This window comes from Charadrius vociferus, unplaced genomic scaffold (genome assembly GCF_000708025.1).
Source record: "Charadrius vociferus isolate BGI_N301 unplaced genomic scaffold, ASM70802v2 scaffold118, whole genome shotgun sequence".
Taxonomy (NCBI): domain Eukaryota; kingdom Metazoa; phylum Chordata; class Aves; order Charadriiformes; family Charadriidae; genus Charadrius; species Charadrius vociferus.
Genome location: NW_009649846.1, coordinates 1701918 through 1720007, shown reverse-complemented (window position 1 = coordinate 1720007; position 18090 = coordinate 1701918). Strand labels below are relative to the sequence as shown.

The 18090-nt window shown below is 42.0% G+C and overlaps 1 protein-coding gene across 3 annotated transcripts in view; it reads left to right on the top strand.

The window, feature by feature from the left end:
* GRIA4 (glutamate receptor, ionotropic, AMPA 4) overlaps positions 1-18090 on the top strand; it is a 240600-nt gene that overhangs the window by 127748 nt on the left and 94762 nt on the right. For all 3 annotated transcript variants that reach the window (XM_009890916.1, XM_009890917.1, XM_009890918.1), the window contains exon 4: positions 11003-11187. In XM_009890916.1, the coding sequence (XP_009889218.1) occupies positions 11003-11187 (185 nt within the window). The remainder of the gene's footprint in view (positions 1-11002; positions 11188-18090) is intronic.

Sequence of the window (18090 nt, the reverse complement as noted above, 5' to 3'; positions counted from 1 at the left end):
TTCCAACAGGTCTATGTGCTTCTTATGTTGGGGGCCCCAGAGCTGGATGCAGTAATCCAGGTGGGGACTCACTAGAGCAGAGTAGAGGTGCAGAATCACCTCCCTTGACCTGCTGGACATGTTTCTTTTGTTGAAGCCCAGGATGTGGTTGGCCGCCTGGGCTGCAAGTGCACATTGCCGGCTCATGTTGAGCTTCTCATCCACCAACACACTCATGACCTTCTCCTCAGGGCTGCTCTTGATCCATTCTCCGCCCAGTCTGTATTAGTGCTTGGGATTGCTGTGACACGGGTGCGGGACCTTGCACTTGGCCTTATTGAAGTTCATGAGGTTTGCACAGGTCCACCTCTCCAGCCTGTCCAGGTCCCTCTGGATGGCATCCCTCCCCTGCAGCATGTTGACCGCACCACACAGCTTGGTGTCATCACCAAACTTGCTGAGGGTGCACTCCATCCCACTGTCCATGTCACCGACAAAGATGTTAAACAGCGCTGGTCCCAATACTGCCCCATGAGGAACGCCACTCATCGCTGCTTGCCACATTGAGCTGTTGACCACAACTCTTTGAGTGCAACCATCCAGCCAATTCGTTATCCACCGAGTGGTCCATCCATCAAATCCATGTCTCTCCAATTTAGAGAAAAGGATGTCATGTGGGACGGTGTCAAGTGCTTTGCACAAGTCCAGGCAGATGACATCAGTTGCTCTGCCATTACCAACAATGCTGTAACCTCATAAAAGATCACCAGTTTTTTTAGACATGATTTGCCCTTAGTGAAGCCATGTTGGCTGCCACCAATCACCTTATTTTCCATGTGCCTTAGCAGAGTTTCCAGGAGGATCTGCTCAATGATCTTTCTGGGCACAGAGGTGAGACTGACTGGCATGTAGTTCCCCGGGTCTTTCTTTTTTCTCTTTTTGAAAATGGAGTTTATGTTTCCCCTTTTCCAGTCAGTGGGAAATTCACTGGTCTGCCACAACTTCTCAAATATGATGTATAGAGGATTGGGAACTTCATTCACCAGTTCCCTTAGGACCAGTGAATTAATCTCATCAGGTGCCCTGGACTTGTACACCTTCAGGTTCCTGAGCTGGTCATGAACCTGGTCTTCTCCTACAGTGTGCAGTTCCTCATTCTCCCAGTCCCTGCCTTTACCTTCTGCAACTTGGGCGGTGTGGTTAGAGCCCTTACCAGTGAAAACTGAGACAAAAAAGTCATTGAGTATCTCAGCCTTCTCAATGTCCTGGGTGACCAGATCTCCCGTTTCCTTCCTGAGTGAGCCCATGTTTTCCCTAGTCTTCCTTTTGTCACTGATACACCTATAGAAGACTTTCTTGTTGTCCTTGATGCTGCTGGCCAAATTTACCTCTGTCAGGGCTTTACCTTGCCTAACCAGAACCGTGGCTGCTCAGACAATTTCTCTGTATTCCTCCCAGGCTACCTGTCCCTGCTTCCGCCCTCCGTAGGCCTCCTTTTTGCTTTTGAGTGTGTCCAAGATCTCCTTGTTCATCCATGCAGGCCTCCTGGTGTTTTTGCCTGACTTCCTCTTTGTTGGGATACATCATTCCTGAGCTTGGCGGAGACGATCCTTGAATATCAACCAGCTTTCTTGGGCACCTGTTCCCTCCAGGGCTTTATACCCCATGGTACGCTACGAAGCACATCCCTTGAAGAGGCCAAAGTCTGCTCTCCTGAAGTCCAGAGTAGTGAGCTTGCTGCACGCCCTCTTTGCTACCCTAAGGCTCTTGAACTCCACCATCTTATGGTCACTACAGCCAAGGCTGCCCTTGAGTGTGACATTCCCCACCAGCTCCTCCTTCGTGAGAACAAGGTCCAGCATGGCACCTCTCCTCCTTGGCTTCCCTATCACTTGGAGAAGGAAGTTATCATCAATGCATACCAGGAGCCTCCTGGATTGCCATAAATTTACTTTTGGCATATATCTGTATATATGCTTGGATGTATTCATCTCTATTAATGCTTATAGTAAGAAAGGTTACAGGACTTTGACATCAATTTGGAGGCATTTAGTGAAGTGGGAAGGGTAAGGGTGTCTGAGAACTGTGAAAACACAAGCAAAACTATCTGACTGCCTTCAAAAGAGTGCTTTTCTTCAGTCCCTCAAGTTTCCACTCGTCTTTATTATTTGGCATTTTGATGAGACACCTTTACAGTGTATTTCGTATGAAGGTTGCAGACTCTGAAATGCAAAGAAGGCAAAAAATCTTGCTGCAGAGTGGGTGTAGCATAAATGGGACCTGACACAGCCTGAATCTTTGATCATGAACTCCCATTGTGGAGTAAGCCAAACCTCCTGCCATACGCTCACTGAAAGCACATAACTTACACACCGTTGTTCCACTTAAAACTTTTTTTGAAAAAAAAATGGTCATGGTTGCAATATATTGACAGCATTTTCTTGTAGCTTTATGTGTCTTCAGGAAAGAAGGATTATTAAATGCTGTAGATGAAGCTGCACGGGTACCAGTCTCTACAGGATTAAGGAGGAGAAAGACAGAAAGTCTGACCATAAACCACTGCTAGGGCCTGTTTTGTAGGTATCTCACAACACTGAGAAGATATTCAAGGTCATAGTTCTCAGGGAGGCGAGAAACATAAACTCAGATAATAAAGGTAATTTCCTTTATCATCAAATATTCTGAAATCTTTGAAGCAAAATAGTGATAGAGGAGATGGCTAAAGTGCATCCATTATTTCCTCATTTTTTTTTCAGAACTATCTTTAATAAAAGGTGGTGGATTCGCCATCCCTGGAGGTGTTTAAAAAACGGGTAGACATGGTACTTGGGGACATGATTTAGAAGTGGCTTTGTCAGGTTAGGTTAATGGTTGGACTTAATGATCTTAAAGGTCCCTTCCAACCTCAACAATTCTATGATTCTAAAATTATCCTGGTCATTGATAGTATAGGTGACATAATTCACAACCTACATCTTAACAGATATATTTGAAAGTACATAGCATTTGGAAAGCCAAGTAAACCCAAACATGGGTTTTCTAGGAGCAAATCTTGTGAGAGAAAGGAAATTTCCTTCTATTACTAAGTAATGGGGTTTGTAGACATTGGGAAAAAAGCAGGTGTCTCATTCTACTATGATTTTTTACAGTTTGCTTGAAATTTTGCTAAATGAGTGTAGCTTGAAATTTTGCTAAATTTTTGGTAGCAGGGGAGCTACAGGGGTGGCTTCTGTGAGAAGCTGCTCAAAGCTTCCCCCATGTCTGATAGAGCCAGTGCCAGCCGGCTCCAAGATGGACCCGCCGCTGGCCAAGGCCAAGCCGCTGGCCAAGGCCAAACCAAACAGTGACAGTGGCAGCGCCTCTGGGGTAACATAGTTAAGAAGGGGGGAAAAAACTGCTGCACAAGAGCAGCTGGGAGAGACGAGTGAGAATATGTGAAAGAAATAACTCTGCAGACACCAAGGTCAGTGAAGAAGGAAGCCGAGGAGGTGGTCCAGGTGTGGGAGCAGAGATTCCCCTGCAGCCCGTGGTGAAGACCACAGTGAGGCAGGCTGTCCCCCCTGCATCCCTTGGAGGTCCACGGTGGAACAGATACCTACCTGCAGCCCGTGGAGGACCCCACGCCAGCACCCAAAGGAGGCTGTGACTCCATGGAGAGCCTGCACTGGAGCAGGGTCCTGGCAGGACCTGTAACCCTGTGGAGAGAGAGGAACCCATGCTGGATGTTGAAGCAGGTTTGCTGGCAGAACTTGTGACCCCATGGAAGGGACCCACACTGGAGCAGTCTGTTCCTGAAGCACTGCACCTCATGGAAAGGACTCACACTGGAGCAGTTCATGAAGAACTGAAGCCCATGGGAAAGATTCACATTGGAGAAGTTCACAGAGAACTGTCTCCCGTGGGAGGGGCCCCAGACTGGAGCAGGGGAAGAGTGTGAGAAGGAAGGAGCAGCAGAAACGTGTGATGAACTGAACACAGTTCCCATTTCCTGTCCCCCTGCACCACTGTGGAGAGGAGGTAGAGAAAATTGGGAGTGAAGTTAAGCCCAGGAAGAAGGGAGGGGTGGGGGGAAGGTGTTTTAAGATTGGGTTTTATTTCTGGTTTTCCTATTCTGATTCTGATTGATGATAAATTAAATTAATTTCCCCAAGTTGAATTTGTTTTGCCTGTGATGGTAATTGGTGAGTGATCTCTTCCTGTCCTTATCTCGACCTACGAATCTTTCATCATGTATTTTTCTTCCCCCCCCCCGCCCCCCCATCCCGTTGAGTAAGGGAGTAATAGAGGGGCTTGGTGGGCACCTGGCATCCAGCCAAAGTCAACCCACCACAATGAGCTAAAGAAAATTTGTCTTCATGAAATTTCTAGGAGACATGTAAAACACTGGTCACACACTTGAACTCAGAAAGAAGTATGTGAGGTTCATTGTCAAATAAGGGGGTATTAAGTAGTGATAGATTCTGGTTGCAGTTTTTTCCCAGTATCTTTGTTAATGACTTGGATGAAGATGTATAGAATACGTTTGTTAAACTCGCAGATGATAAAAAATTGAAAGGACTGTGTGTACTTTGGAATACATTTTTAAAATACATCACATTTTCACCAATGCGCTTCATGAAAGACTTGGATCAATTGCAACATATCTAGAGGAAAGCAAGGAAAATTGTCAGAATGTAGACTAAAACATGTTCCACAAGGAAAACCTGAAAGAATCGTGTTTCAGCAAGAGAAGTGCAGACAGAAAAGAAATGAAACAGCAGTCTTCAGTTATGTAAAGGATTTCTTTAAAGAAGAAGGGAACAAACTGTTCTCCAGGTCTACTAGAGATAGGACAAGAATAAGTGGCTTTAAATTGTGCCAGGGGAGACTTAGGTTAGAATTTAGGAAACATCTTCTAATGATAAGGATAATTAAGCAATGAATATATTACCTAGGAAGTTACAGAATCCTCTGTAGAGATTTTTAAGGACAAAGAAAGATATCTGTCTAGAATGATTTAAATATAATTTATCTCTCTTGGGGGATGGAGGGATAGAGATGAGTAGATAAGATTATTTCTTGAGGACCCTGTTTTATTTTCCAATCTATGGGTCATTTCTGTGAATTAGAACCAAGAAGGACTCAAAACACACCTGTAGTTCTAGCTTTCACTCTGTCATCTAAACTGACCAGTTTGTGTGCACTTTTTGTTGAATGTTCTGGCTCCAATGCCAAATGCAGAGAAACTTTGGCATGCAAATGAGTTATCACATGTCAAAGGTTATATGATAGAGCTTATAAATCTTACTGGTTGCATTTGAGTTCTGGAAGCTGTATACTGACCAAAAATTTAAAACAAACCCATATGTTAATAAAAACATCTTAATCGTAATGAGGAAAAATAAAATAAGCTTGAGTTTGAGTGTTTGTAGTTATTGGTTGAATGTACAGTCATGCATCACTCATACTGTAAATTTCTTGTATGGTTTTCATCATTGTAGTGTCTGGATTCATCTCCCCAAGCTTTGGCTAGATAAATGGTAGGTATTTTTACTAAGCCTCATGTCTAGACTGCTTCAGTATTCATTGGAGAAAAAGAAAAGCACCTCTGAGATAGATATCTAAGACCAAAAAAGAGCTTTTTTATGGGATATATTTCTCTCCTTTGAAAGCTTGAATGATTAACTTAGACAACTACTTTATAGACAGCTAGAGTTAAGTGACATGAATCCAATCCTGAATGTCGAATATATTGGCTTATCCATACCAAATGATTTGATCATTTATTCTTCACTTCTGCTGTGTGTTGGATTTATAACAAATTTATTTCTTCTACTGATCCTGATACGAATTCCAATAGATGGAAGTAGCTTTCATAAAATAGCTCCAACATTTCAGTGTCTGTGACTGTTGGGATCATAGCTAATCTTGGGAATGGGACCAATTCCTATTTGAAAGTTAATTGGACCAGAAAGAGAAGAAAATGAACTTGCATTTCAGCAATGTGCAGTATATGATGCCCATCTTTGGAAAAGACCGGTGTTTGTTAGACATGTTTTCCAGTCCTGTGGCCATAACAAATATATACTGTTTATACAGTTGTATATACTGTTTCCAAGTAGATTAACCTGTTAAATTCTGTCATTCGGTATTGTCAGTCTGCTAGCCATGGTAAAATACAGTAAGAATATGTAAATATGGCATCTTCTTCATCATAGAAAATTAATAATAAGTTACTTCCTGCACAGTAGTCCCAAAATAAGAATTATGAGTGGAGGTGCTACTGTTTGCAGCAGGCAGCCACTTTGCTGTATGTCTCCTGGCAAGGCAATCAGGAATGATTGCCTGTGCTTAGAGGGGCGGGGGAAAAGGTTTCCCAGAATGAAAAGACTGCTGGAAGATGAAAGTTATTGAAATTTAATTATAGCACTGTAATTGATCACTGAAATATTTCTGGTGAAAGCAAGCAAGCAAGAAGAAAAAGAAAAAAAGGGAAAGAAAGTAAAGGAAAGAAGCCAACCATATGCATTCCAGCAGAAAAATAAGTCAAGAAAATGCTCTTCTATCTCTTTAGTTTGTTCTGAACACACTGAAAAGATTTAGATAACAGATTTTACTTTTCATTTAAATGGAAAGAAATGGAATTAAGTCATTGACTGCTGAAATGAAATTGGATAGGGGATAGCCTAGCTGGTACAGCAGAAGACAAATAAAAATCCTGAAAGGCCACTGAACTTTTAAAATCAAAAAGATTACTCACGATTTCAGTTACTAGGGTGGAGGGTGGTTGTGTATGGGCTCCACTTATAGCAATGTTGAAGTCACTAGGAGGAATCCTGGACTCCCAAACTCCCGCACTTACAATGTGTTCCTAAATACCAAAATTGGTCCAGTGCTTTACACACTTCAGCCTCCAGAAGATATCTAAGTCTCCCCGAAGAAGTACTAATCTCTCTCTAAACAGATATAAGACCAGGTGCACATCTGGCATTGTGTTTGTGTGGCTGATGTATTTTGCAATGGAAAAATGCCTATGGAGTGTGGAATAAGGGAAACAGGGTTAAAAAAATCTTTTTTGTTGTTTTTTTTTGTTTGTAAGGTACTTGTAAGTAATCTTACTTTGTAAGATTTTGTTTGTAAGGTACTTAGCTGTAGTATCAACCCCAATATGTAGATTTTCTTCTGTAGGCATCTTCAGCTCTCATTTTACAGGAAACGAATAGAGTAACTCTTCATTTACATGTGGGGATTTTGGGGTATTTTTTCCCAACATGATGACTGTGTGGTATCTTTTTGGAAAAAAATAGCAGTATGTTAGATCGTCACAATTCCACCTGACCAGAGAACAGAAAAGCAAGGAGAGAAAGGATCAAGAAAAGAAAATCTTTGAAGATTTTCCCTGTCTCTGGTTTGGTTCCAGTATATTCAGGTGGAATTGGTGTTACTGGTCCTTAAGCAGGTGTCAGTAGTATCTACATTTGAGCAATGACATACAAAAAGCAGACTTCTAACTCAGGAAAATTCCACAGAATCATAGTCCCTTAAGGAGGAAAAAGAAGCCATTCTTGCATATAGTGTCCTTGTGGTTGGGAAAGACTTAATCTGTGTTTCCAGGCAGTTGTATTGGTGTTTTATCTTGTTCCTAGATTTGCTAATTTAAAAAAACAAACAAACAAAAAACCAAACCAAAACAAAAGAAAACCAAACCACAAAAAAACCCAACCAACCAACCAAACAAACAAACAAAAAAACAAAACCAAAAACAAGCTCTGGGAAAGACCGGGAGCTTGTTGGTGCAGACTTCCAGGCTTGAACCAGTTATCTTTGGGCACAATAATTTTTATTTTCTGATAAATGAGTTATCTGCATTTCAAGGTTGAATTAGTTGGTGAGGAAGCATTACTATATACATTTGTGAGAACTTACCTTACTTTTATTTATTGGCATAATCCTAAACATATTTTTTTAAAACAATGTTGTTTTGAAAAACATCGATTGTGTAGCTCAGTTCATATGAGTTAGCCTGGGTTCTTTTAGTTTGCTTTTATGCAAGAAATATATTCCACAATACATGGAACAGAATGTATTCCAGAAAATGAATCACTCATCAGTCTGTAGCATAACAGAGGATAAACAATAGATAACCAGAAAATAACTACTTTTTCAACAACAGCTGTAAGATTCATGTCTGCTCTCTTTACTTTGGCAAACATCTTTCTGAAGTTTAAGAATTGTGTCTGAATAGAGATGCTGCACTCAGTTTCTCAGAATTACCCCAGGTTAGTTTCAGGTTTTTTGCCTTATAACATGTTTGTGACACTACGTACAACTAATTTTTTTCACTGTCAGCTGTAGCCAATTATTTTGGACAAATAAGCATTCTCCTCAGCATGTCTAATTTTTATGCCAAATGAGCCTGTGAATGCCTTTATTCATTCTGCATAAGCTCCACCCTTGTCAGTCTGTTATATTAAAAATTGTTCCTGCACACTGAATAGATGACTGTGCCACTGATTCCTTGCACAGGGATTCTGAACTCTTCTGATGGAGATGTTGCACCATATCCAGTTACTACCATTTAGCTGTATTATGCTGTATGTGAAAGACATGCTAACATGAAAACCCACATCTGAGTGCCAACTGCTGTCAAGAAGCTACATAAGCTTCAAATGCCTAAATGAAGGCAGTTGCTAATGAAATATGGCAAGTCAAACCTTGATCCAAGGTAGAAGCAAAGCTTTTCTATGTGTTTGTCTGATATTTGTCATGCTTTATGCTGGGATAAATTCCCAGTTTGATCAAAACACATCTTAGTAAAGTTGTCCAAGCAAAATAAGAAAGGAGTGAGGGGATGTCAATTGCTGTTTCAAACACCATTCATTCTGAATCAAAGAAAATGTTAATTTGTGTCAGGAAGCTGAATTAAGTAAATGTTGACTGCCTTTGTAGCAAAGATCAAGTCAAAGTTACAGTGTAAATGAAGCAGGAACCCCTGTAACACTGGAGTAGTTTTAATGTATGTCTATATATGGAAATTAATAGGAAATGAAGCAAGAAATACAGTGTTTGGGAAAGAATCTTGTCATGATTTGCAGAGATAATTACAGGCAAAAAGGAGATTGAATATAGCAACAGGAAAAGCAGAATAATTATGCAGCAATTAACAGGAAAGCTGTATGGTTCTTTGAAAAAAATAACAGTCATCGGGTTAAAAATATATGCTGAGTACAGAAATGTTTTAGTACTCAATACATCAAGTATTTGAATTCATTTCCTAACGTAAAATACTGTTTCATAAAATAAATGTCTCATTTGTAGGATAAAATGTTATGCATTTTATATATTCATTTTAATTGTTTGTATTTTTGTCTTAAATATGTCATCTGAATTGGAGAAAAAATTTGGATTGCGGGTGCATAGTGTTACAATGATAAGAAGATACAGATTCTAAGGGAATATTACAAGGACTGCAGTAGCCAGTAAAAAAAATAGCTACTCCTAGATTTGCAAGAGAATTAGTTTCTCTTGTGTCCTAAAATCTTAACGTTTTGATAAAACTATTGTCTACTTTTATTTCACTGGAGGCAAACTCAGGTTTTGGTGGTTTTGTAGGTCTTCTGATAATTAGTTAGCAACAGCACACTCAAAAGTACTCTTTCTGAAATGTAACTTGCAAAGATTCTTCTGGCAATCTGTGGGAATGTCTGATAGTGCTTTTTACAGGGAATCTGTCAGACAGTGACATCTTCAAGTGCATTAAAATGACAGCTGGGGGTCACTGCATTCAGGCATGGGACCCTCTTGTTGAAGAGAGAAAAGAGCCACCACTGTGTAGCTGCATCACTAAGGACAGTTTTCAGGAGGTGAAAACTTTCGTTTAAAGCTAGTGGGGAAAACTCAGCCAGATAATGAGTAAAAAGCCACATAGTTTGTGTTGTAATTCTAGACAGGGGGACCTTCTCTGAATTGTGTCATTTGTATCAGCATGTTATTAACAAGCATATCTGTCCTTTTTGGCTTTCTTAAACATTGACTCTGGATCTGAGATGTGCAATCTCCATTGCTTTAAACAAATTCACCATTTATGCCAGATGAAAGATGGAATAATACATGCCTCCTCCCTCAGGCACTGGTTGGGCAAGTCAAGACCAGACTTGCAAACTGTCCTGAGATATGACACAAGCTCCTCTCCTGCCTATGTACTGCACATCCCCAGTGAGAAAAATTTAGGAGAGGGAAGAAAGCGAAGGGCTGGTGTGCCAGGGCACCCTGAGACTGCAGGCAGGGAGCCTGCCCCAGCGAGTTCAGGTGGAGACCTCTGAGAGGATGCTGCCTTTCCCTTCTGGGAATGGGCTCAGAGACGACAAAGAGGGCAACAAATACTGATAATGATAAAAAGCAATAATCCTGCCAGTAGTAATAATTAATGCTTCTCTGGTGCCCTTCATTCATTGACCTCTAATCACTTTGCATACATTGATTAAACCTATATAGAATCTCTGAAATAGATCAATATAATTTCTATTCACACATCTATACTGGCCTATATATCTATATGTATAAATCAATGAAAAAATGAATTCTCACTAAGAAGCATTAAAAACTGCTTGGATTAAATGTTGTCAAAAAAACCCACCCCAGCAACAGAAAAAAAAACCCAAAGCATTTGAACATCTAACATACTGCTTTTGTAGAATGGGCAGGCTCAGATATTTTCTTTGCTGTGTGGTGAAATGCCTGGATAGAGAAACCTGTACAAAACCAATGTGAACACTTGACTAGAAGAGTTCGTGTGTATAAATCATATGAAGATTATCCATAATGCTGAGAATCATTCCAAGCATTCTGATCACAGGAATTATAATTTGTGTTAATTGCATGCTGTGCGCTGATCGTGGCTAGCAGCATAGGTATGGATACAAATGGTCTTTTATTCCCTTCCCTGCAGGAATAAATATTAAGAGGCATAGTATTGATTAAGGAAAAATCCTATTCAAAAAATGCAATTATTGTGTTACTAGTGTACTGTATCCTTTTCTTTTAGGTTATTCAATACTTCAAGCTATTATGGAAAAAGCGGGACAAAATAGCTGGCAAGTCAGTGCCATCTGTGTGGAGAATTTTAACGATGCCAGCTACAGGCGGCTTTTAGAAGATCTGGACCGAAGGCAAGAAAAGAAATTTGTAATAGACTGTGAAATAGAGAGGCTTCAGAATCTCTTAGAACAGGTAATAACTGCTTTTAATGTCACTGTAAGCACATTATCTCCAGATGAGGTACCGTTGTGCATTGCGTTTTGTTTATTTTCTCAATGGAAATGAGATTGCTTGCTCTTTCTTTTTGTTTTTCTTCATGGGCCTGTATTTGTATGTCCACTTGCCTGCTCCATTTTCTTTTCCTGTATAATTCTTGTCTTAACAGCCAGCACATCAGTGCGGTGAGCCCCCTCCTTTCCCACTCAGCAGCTCTGTGGGTGAGGGGTGCCAGCAGTCAGGGCAGCTGCACATTTGGCGCTGCATCCCAGTACCTCCATCCCTGATACATCTTGCGTCGGGGTCTTAGGGCTGGCAGAACAACATGGTGTTGCTCAATTGCCAAGCTGACCTCGGTCAGTACCTTCGTGTGGGTAAAGCTTGGTTTCGTTTGAGGAAAAAAAAAAAGCTTATTTGAATCCACTATTACCTTCTCTTCACCAAATAGCATAGGCCATGTATTTCTAGCCATAAAATGCTGTAAAATTATTATTACACATATTTAAACTGATAGTTTTATTACCTTAGCAGAGTATTTATGAACATGAAGAACAGTAAAATAAAGGTGCTATTGAACTGGGAAGGAAGATCAGGTTCTCCGTTCAGTTTTTCATGGAAAGCTGCTATTAGATAAAGAAAATACTGGTCAAGACAGACTGGCTTGCACTGGGTAGTACCTATATCAGCATGTAAAGTGAATATAAAATCCTGCTGCTCTGGTGTGACAAATCTGTCTCTATAATTAGCTCTTTCTTAAATGATGGAAAAAATAAAATAATGCTTTGAAAGGAGCATTTTGTCAGATGATGGGGAAATAACTCAGGGTTAACTATCAGCTTCTTGCATGATCCCACATATTATGCTGATGTGGTGCAAATGCACCGTTCAGTACCTGCTGCTGTTGCTGCTGCTGCGGCTGCAGGAATTGCAGGGAATGAATGCCATCTGCTGGTGGTAGATCCTCTGCCATCACGCTGCTTCTCTTTGCTAGTGTATTAGAGAATTTTGAAGATTTTGTTCCAAAAAAGTTCATGATGCATCTGCTACTGAAGTCACAGACATATGAAATATCGTTTGTGATACAGAAATGTATAAAATAGTACTCATAGAAATATATACGTCAATTTTGCTTTCATTGGCAGAAGATAAAAAGGGAAACTGAGAATTAATAGTATGGCTGATTTAACAAGGACTTTTTCTGTGACTGTTGCCAAGAGAAGAATAGATGATTCCATATTGCTATAGATATTCATTTGGCCATTTTTTTTTATTCTGAATGCCATTATGTTTTAACACATGCTTTCTATAGCTTATAATGAAGTCCTCCCCCAGTTCAGCCTATGTTGTAGTGAAACAGAACACCCATTTGAGGGTCTTTTAAAATACAATTAGAAAAATAATTTCTCTCTCAGCTCTGTGTGTGTGCGTGTGTGTATGCACCTGATTTCTTTTACACAGCAGGCAAATGTGACTTAGAAAAAGTGTGCTATATTACCATAAGTCTTCATGTACACCCACCATCCTGCGTAGGTGTATCTACTGAGTATACACTCAGTTTCAAAGCAAAATGAAATCATCCAGTACGTGTTTGGATCTCACGTGTACATTTTGTTTGCTTCGAGAAGATGCTACTCATTTTCCTGCCAGATTGGCACCTGCACAGTCAGTTCCTTTTTAGGAATGTAACCTGTGCTCTTTGTTCAGACCATGCAGAACTGAATTGGATATTGATTTTAATATGGTTAGGTTCCTCAGACTTCATACTGGTCTGGATTTTGCATGCCTAAAATAGGTACTTAATGCATGCATGGTAAGTCATAAAAATGCAGTGCCTGGCCTCAACAGACTGGATCAGATGTGGAGAGTTTGGCTAACACCTCTACAGGGCAAGCCCAAAAGCTAACTGAGTATTCTTTCCATTAACTGCACAGGGAGAGGGGCAGGTAGGAGGTGTCACCTAACTGGCAGCATACCTGTATGTTAACCAGTCATACAAGCACTTTTAGGTGATTCATCGGCTACTGTCTCATTTTGGGTGGGATGAATTTTCTCCAGGAAATGAGCTCTTCTTTACTTGGTGTTTCTTCACACCTAAACATAAAGCCTTTGCCCTTAAATCTATGCTAATGAAGGGAGATAAATTGATTTTTTGGGCACATGGGGTTTTGTTTTCTCAGTGGTCACTGTAGATATATATATAGATATATATACATAGATATTTACACTCGACCTAATTAAATTGAATTAATATATATTTCAGAATATTTATGTAGTTGTTCCAGGACCTGTGAATTCGTTTCTTCCCCAACATGCCTGGATATCCTCTCCATCCTTCCAAAGGAAGGTCACTGTGCAAACAGGAATGGTATTATATCCAGGATAGGCAAAGAATGCAGAAGAACTGCAGCTTTACTCTGTATTGTGAAGGTCCTGGTCTTCCTAGACAGGCTGATCTGCCAATAGGCTTGGGGTGCTGGTTTGGGGCTCCAAAATGAAAGGACTTTGCCTTCAGAGATCAAGTGGTGCTTAAGGATGGACAGTCAGGAACAGCCTCAGACACAAAAACATTTAGTCTGCCAAAAATGGGATTGAAGCAAAAAGAGCCTTGCTCGATGTAGAAAATGCAGAATAACAGCCTTTTTTAAATATCAGCCATTGACTTTTTCCCTTTGCATGAAGGCTTTAATAACCTGCAGCAGACAGGCAAGGTGGCTTCATAAATGGACTAAAAGTTGGCGTGCTCTTCTCTGCATACACAGAGGAATTGATTAAGCTTCAGTGACTCTAATTAACTCAACTTCTTTCCTGCCTAGTTCTCCTGTAATTGAGAGCCTAAGTTGTGACTATACTGTAATACTTTGCAATGTACAAGTAAATGTTCTGCAGAACATTTAGGAAAAGTAATTAAATCTCAGTAATGAGACCGTAACTCAAAGTGCTTTGCCCTTAAATCTATGCTAATGAAGGGAGAGAAGCTGGCTTGTGGGCTTGTGGGTTTCTTCTCAAGTGACTGCCCATATATATGTACACATTCACACTTCTCATGACTGTGGACCTCAAGCAGTGAAGACTGGAGACTTTTTCACTGGCTGTGTTCAAAAAGTGAGGACGTGCTCTGCTCCCCTGACCATACATGGCGTCCACTCACCTGACCTGGTTTCTGCTCATTGTCCTCTCCCAGGAGCCCAGCTCAGAAAAAGAGCACCTTGCTGGTTCCTTACTTCCTGTGCAACTTTAGTCTTACCATTTTCTGCTTCCTTTTGTCTCATATATTTTTCTTAGTTCATTAGTTTTTCTCATTTATTTTCTCGTCTCCGTGTGCCTTGGTGTGTGTAGAAGCTGCCTCCACACTCCTTACCTGAGGCTTGTTTTCAGGGTAAGTTTCTCTCCTGGAACCCAATGATGTATCTGAAATCCAGACTCCCCCTGTGCACAACCCAGGTGTCGTGCATTTTTCACCATATGATCTTCTTTTCGGGTTTTTATGTTGCTATGGTGAGGTTGATGTTTTGGGCAAGGGCCAAACCTGTACTCCTTTCAATGGTGAAGTAGTGAGAGATGGAGTTTAATTTTCTGATTTTCATTCTAGAAAGGGAGAGCAGGGCCAGCATTAAATTCAAGAGTGCATTCAGCCTGCACACGAGTGTTTATATCTGATTTGCTTGGATTGTCCACTACTGTCTTAGCTGCAGAAAAGGTTTCAGATCTTGCCTGTCAAGGCTCTGCCAAGTCTTACAAGACTGTGCTGGTTTTCTTAATAAAGCTATGCTGCTCTTCTTTGGTCACGCTCACCCACACACGTCGTACAGTCTCCTGTAGCAACAAGACTTATTTGGGGGTGATTGGAAACATTTTGCTTAGTTTCTGTATTAGAGCCAGTTGGCATGGCTCAGCTCAAAGCCCTGTTTAAACACAACACTGGAGCAAGACATCAGTTTCTGCAGGGTCACAGAATTGTTGCTTTGATTCATCAGTAACACAGACAGTGTCTTCAGCCTATCTGAGTCAGTACATCTCTACCTACTCTTGAGAATCTGCTGTAACTCTAAGCATACCAAGATAATTTTAGCTCTGTTTTAGGCTTTATTCTCAGGATGGTAAAAGAACACCCTACCTCTTTTATATCTTACAACAGCCATAACCAGGAAAACCTTATTGTTACTTATGAGTGAAACTCCTCCTTTACACTCCTCTGGGTGACCCCATCATCCTGCAATGCCAGGCTCTAAAAGACAGACCACAAACATCAAGACTTTTGCCATAAGTGTTTTCTTTACATGCCTACTTTAAGTGATGCACATGATTTGCCTTTAGGGAAGACAGGCAAGTTCTGACCCATTTTAGTTTACTGATGTAGACCTACTGTATGGCCGGGGGTGGTGTGACTCGCAGCAGGGGGATCTCGTAGCACAGGGTGTGTGACATGTAGCATGGGGAAAAAACAAGAGCAGTTAAAGGCATGTGCACACCTGCAAGTCTGTGATCTAGTTGGCACAACAGAGACATGGTGGGATGGCTCCTATGACTGGAGGGTTGAAATGGAAGGATACAGACTCTTCAGGAAGGACAGGCAGGGGAGACAAGGAGTGGGTGTCACCCTCTATGTCAATGACCAGCTGGAGGGCATGGAGGTCTGCCTGGGGATGAGACGCAGACAGAGAGCTTATGGATCAAGACTAAAGGGCAGGGACAGGTGATGTTACAGTGGGGGTCTGCTACAGGCCACCTGACCACGCAGATGGAACAGATAAGGCCCTCTATAGACAAACAGGAGCAGCCTCATGTTCACAAGCCTCATGGGGGACTTCAGCGACCCCGATATCTGTTGGAAGGAAACACAACAGGGCATAAGCAATACAAGAGGTTCCTGGAATGCGCTGATGATAACTTCCTTCTCCAAGTGATAGAGGAGCTGATGAGGAGAGGTGCCATGCTGGACCTTGTTCTTACCAACAGGAAGGAGCTGGTGGGGAATGTCATGCTCAAGGGCAGCCTTGGCTGCAATGACCATGAGATGGTGAAATTCAAGAGCCTTAGTGCAGCAAGGAGGGTGCTCAGCAAGCTCCCTACCCTGGACTTCAGGAAAAGACTTTGGCCTCTTCAGGGATGCGCTTGGTAGGGTACCATGGGGTATAAAGCCCTGGAGGGAAGAGGGACCCAAGAAAGCTGATTAATATTCCAGGATTATCTCTGCCAAGATCAGGAATGATGCATCCCAACCAAGAGTAAGTCAGGAAAAAGAAGCCAGGAGGCCTGCATGGATGAACAAGTCGATCCTGGACAATCTCAAACACCAAAAGGAAGCCTACAGAGGATGGGAGCAAGGACAGGTAGCCTGGGAGGAATACAGAGAATTTGTCTGAGCAGCTAGGGATCTGGTTATGAAAGCTGAAGCCCTGGTAGAGTTAAATCTGGCCAGGGGTGTCAGGGGCAACAAGAAAGTCTTCTATAGGTATATCAGTGACAAAAGGAAGACTAGGGAAAATGTGGGCCCACTCAGGTATGAAACAGGAGACCTGGGCTCTCAGGAAATGGAGAAGGCTGCCGTACTCAATGACTTTTTTGCCTCAGTCTTCACTGGCAAGGGCTCTAACCACACCGCCCAAGTTGCAGAAGGTAAAGGCAGGGACCGGGAGAATGAGGTACTTCCCACTGTAGGAGAAGACCAGGTTTGTGACCTGAAGGTGTACAAGTTCGTGGGACGTAATGAGATCCATTCGCAGGTCCTGACGGAACTGGTGGATGAAGGTGCTGAGCCACTAGCTATTATATTTGAGAAGTCATGGTAGCCTGGTGAAGTTTCCATGGAGTGGAAAAGGGGAAACATAAACGCCATTTTCAAAAGGAGAAAAAAAAAAGAACCAGGGAACAACATGCTGGTCTGTCTGACCTCTGTGCCGAGCAAGATCATGGAGCAGATCCTCCTGGAAACTCTGCTAAGGCACATGGAAAATAAGGAGGTCATTGGTGGCAGCCAACATGGCTTCACCAAGGGCAAATCGTGTCTGACAATTTTGGTGACCTTCTACGAAAGCGTTACAGTGTTGGTGGAAAAGGGGAGAGCAACAGATGTCATCTACCTGGACTTGTGCAAAGCATTTAACACCGTCCCACATGACATTCTTTTCTCTAAATTGGAGAGACATGGATTTGATGGATGGACCACTCAGTGGATAAGGAATTGGCTGAATGGTCACACTTAAACAGTTGTGGTCAATGGTTCCATGTCCAAGCGGTGAGCAGTGAAAAGTGGTGTTCCTCAGGGGTCTGGGTACTGGGACTGGTACTATATAACATCTTTGTTGGTTACATGGATGTTGGGATGGAGTGCACCCTCAGCAAGTTTGGTGATGACACCAAGCTGTGTGGAGTGGTCGACACACTGGAGGGAAGGCATGCCATCTAGAGGGACCTGGACAGGCTGGAGAGGTGGACCTGTGCAAACCTCATGAACTTCAGTAAGGCCAAGTGCAAGGTCCCGCACCTGTGTCACAGCAATCCCAAGCACTAATACAGACTGGGCGGAGAATGGATCAAGAGCAGCCCTGAGGAGAAGGTCATGAGTGTATTGGTGGATGAGAAGCTCGGCATGAGCCAGCAGCAATATGCACTTGCAGCCCAGAAGGCCAACTGCATCCTTGCAAAAGGATGTCCAAAAACATCCAAAAGAAGCATGTCCAGCAGGTCGAGTGAGGCTATTCTGCACCTCTACTCTGCTCTAGTGAGTCCCCACCTGGATTACTGCATCCAGCTCTGGGGCCCCCAACATAAGAAGCACATAGACCTGTTGGAATGGGTCCAGAGGAGGGCCACGAAAATGGTCAGGGGGCTCGAACGCCCCTCCTATGAAGAAAGACTGAGAGTGTTGGTGTTGTTCAA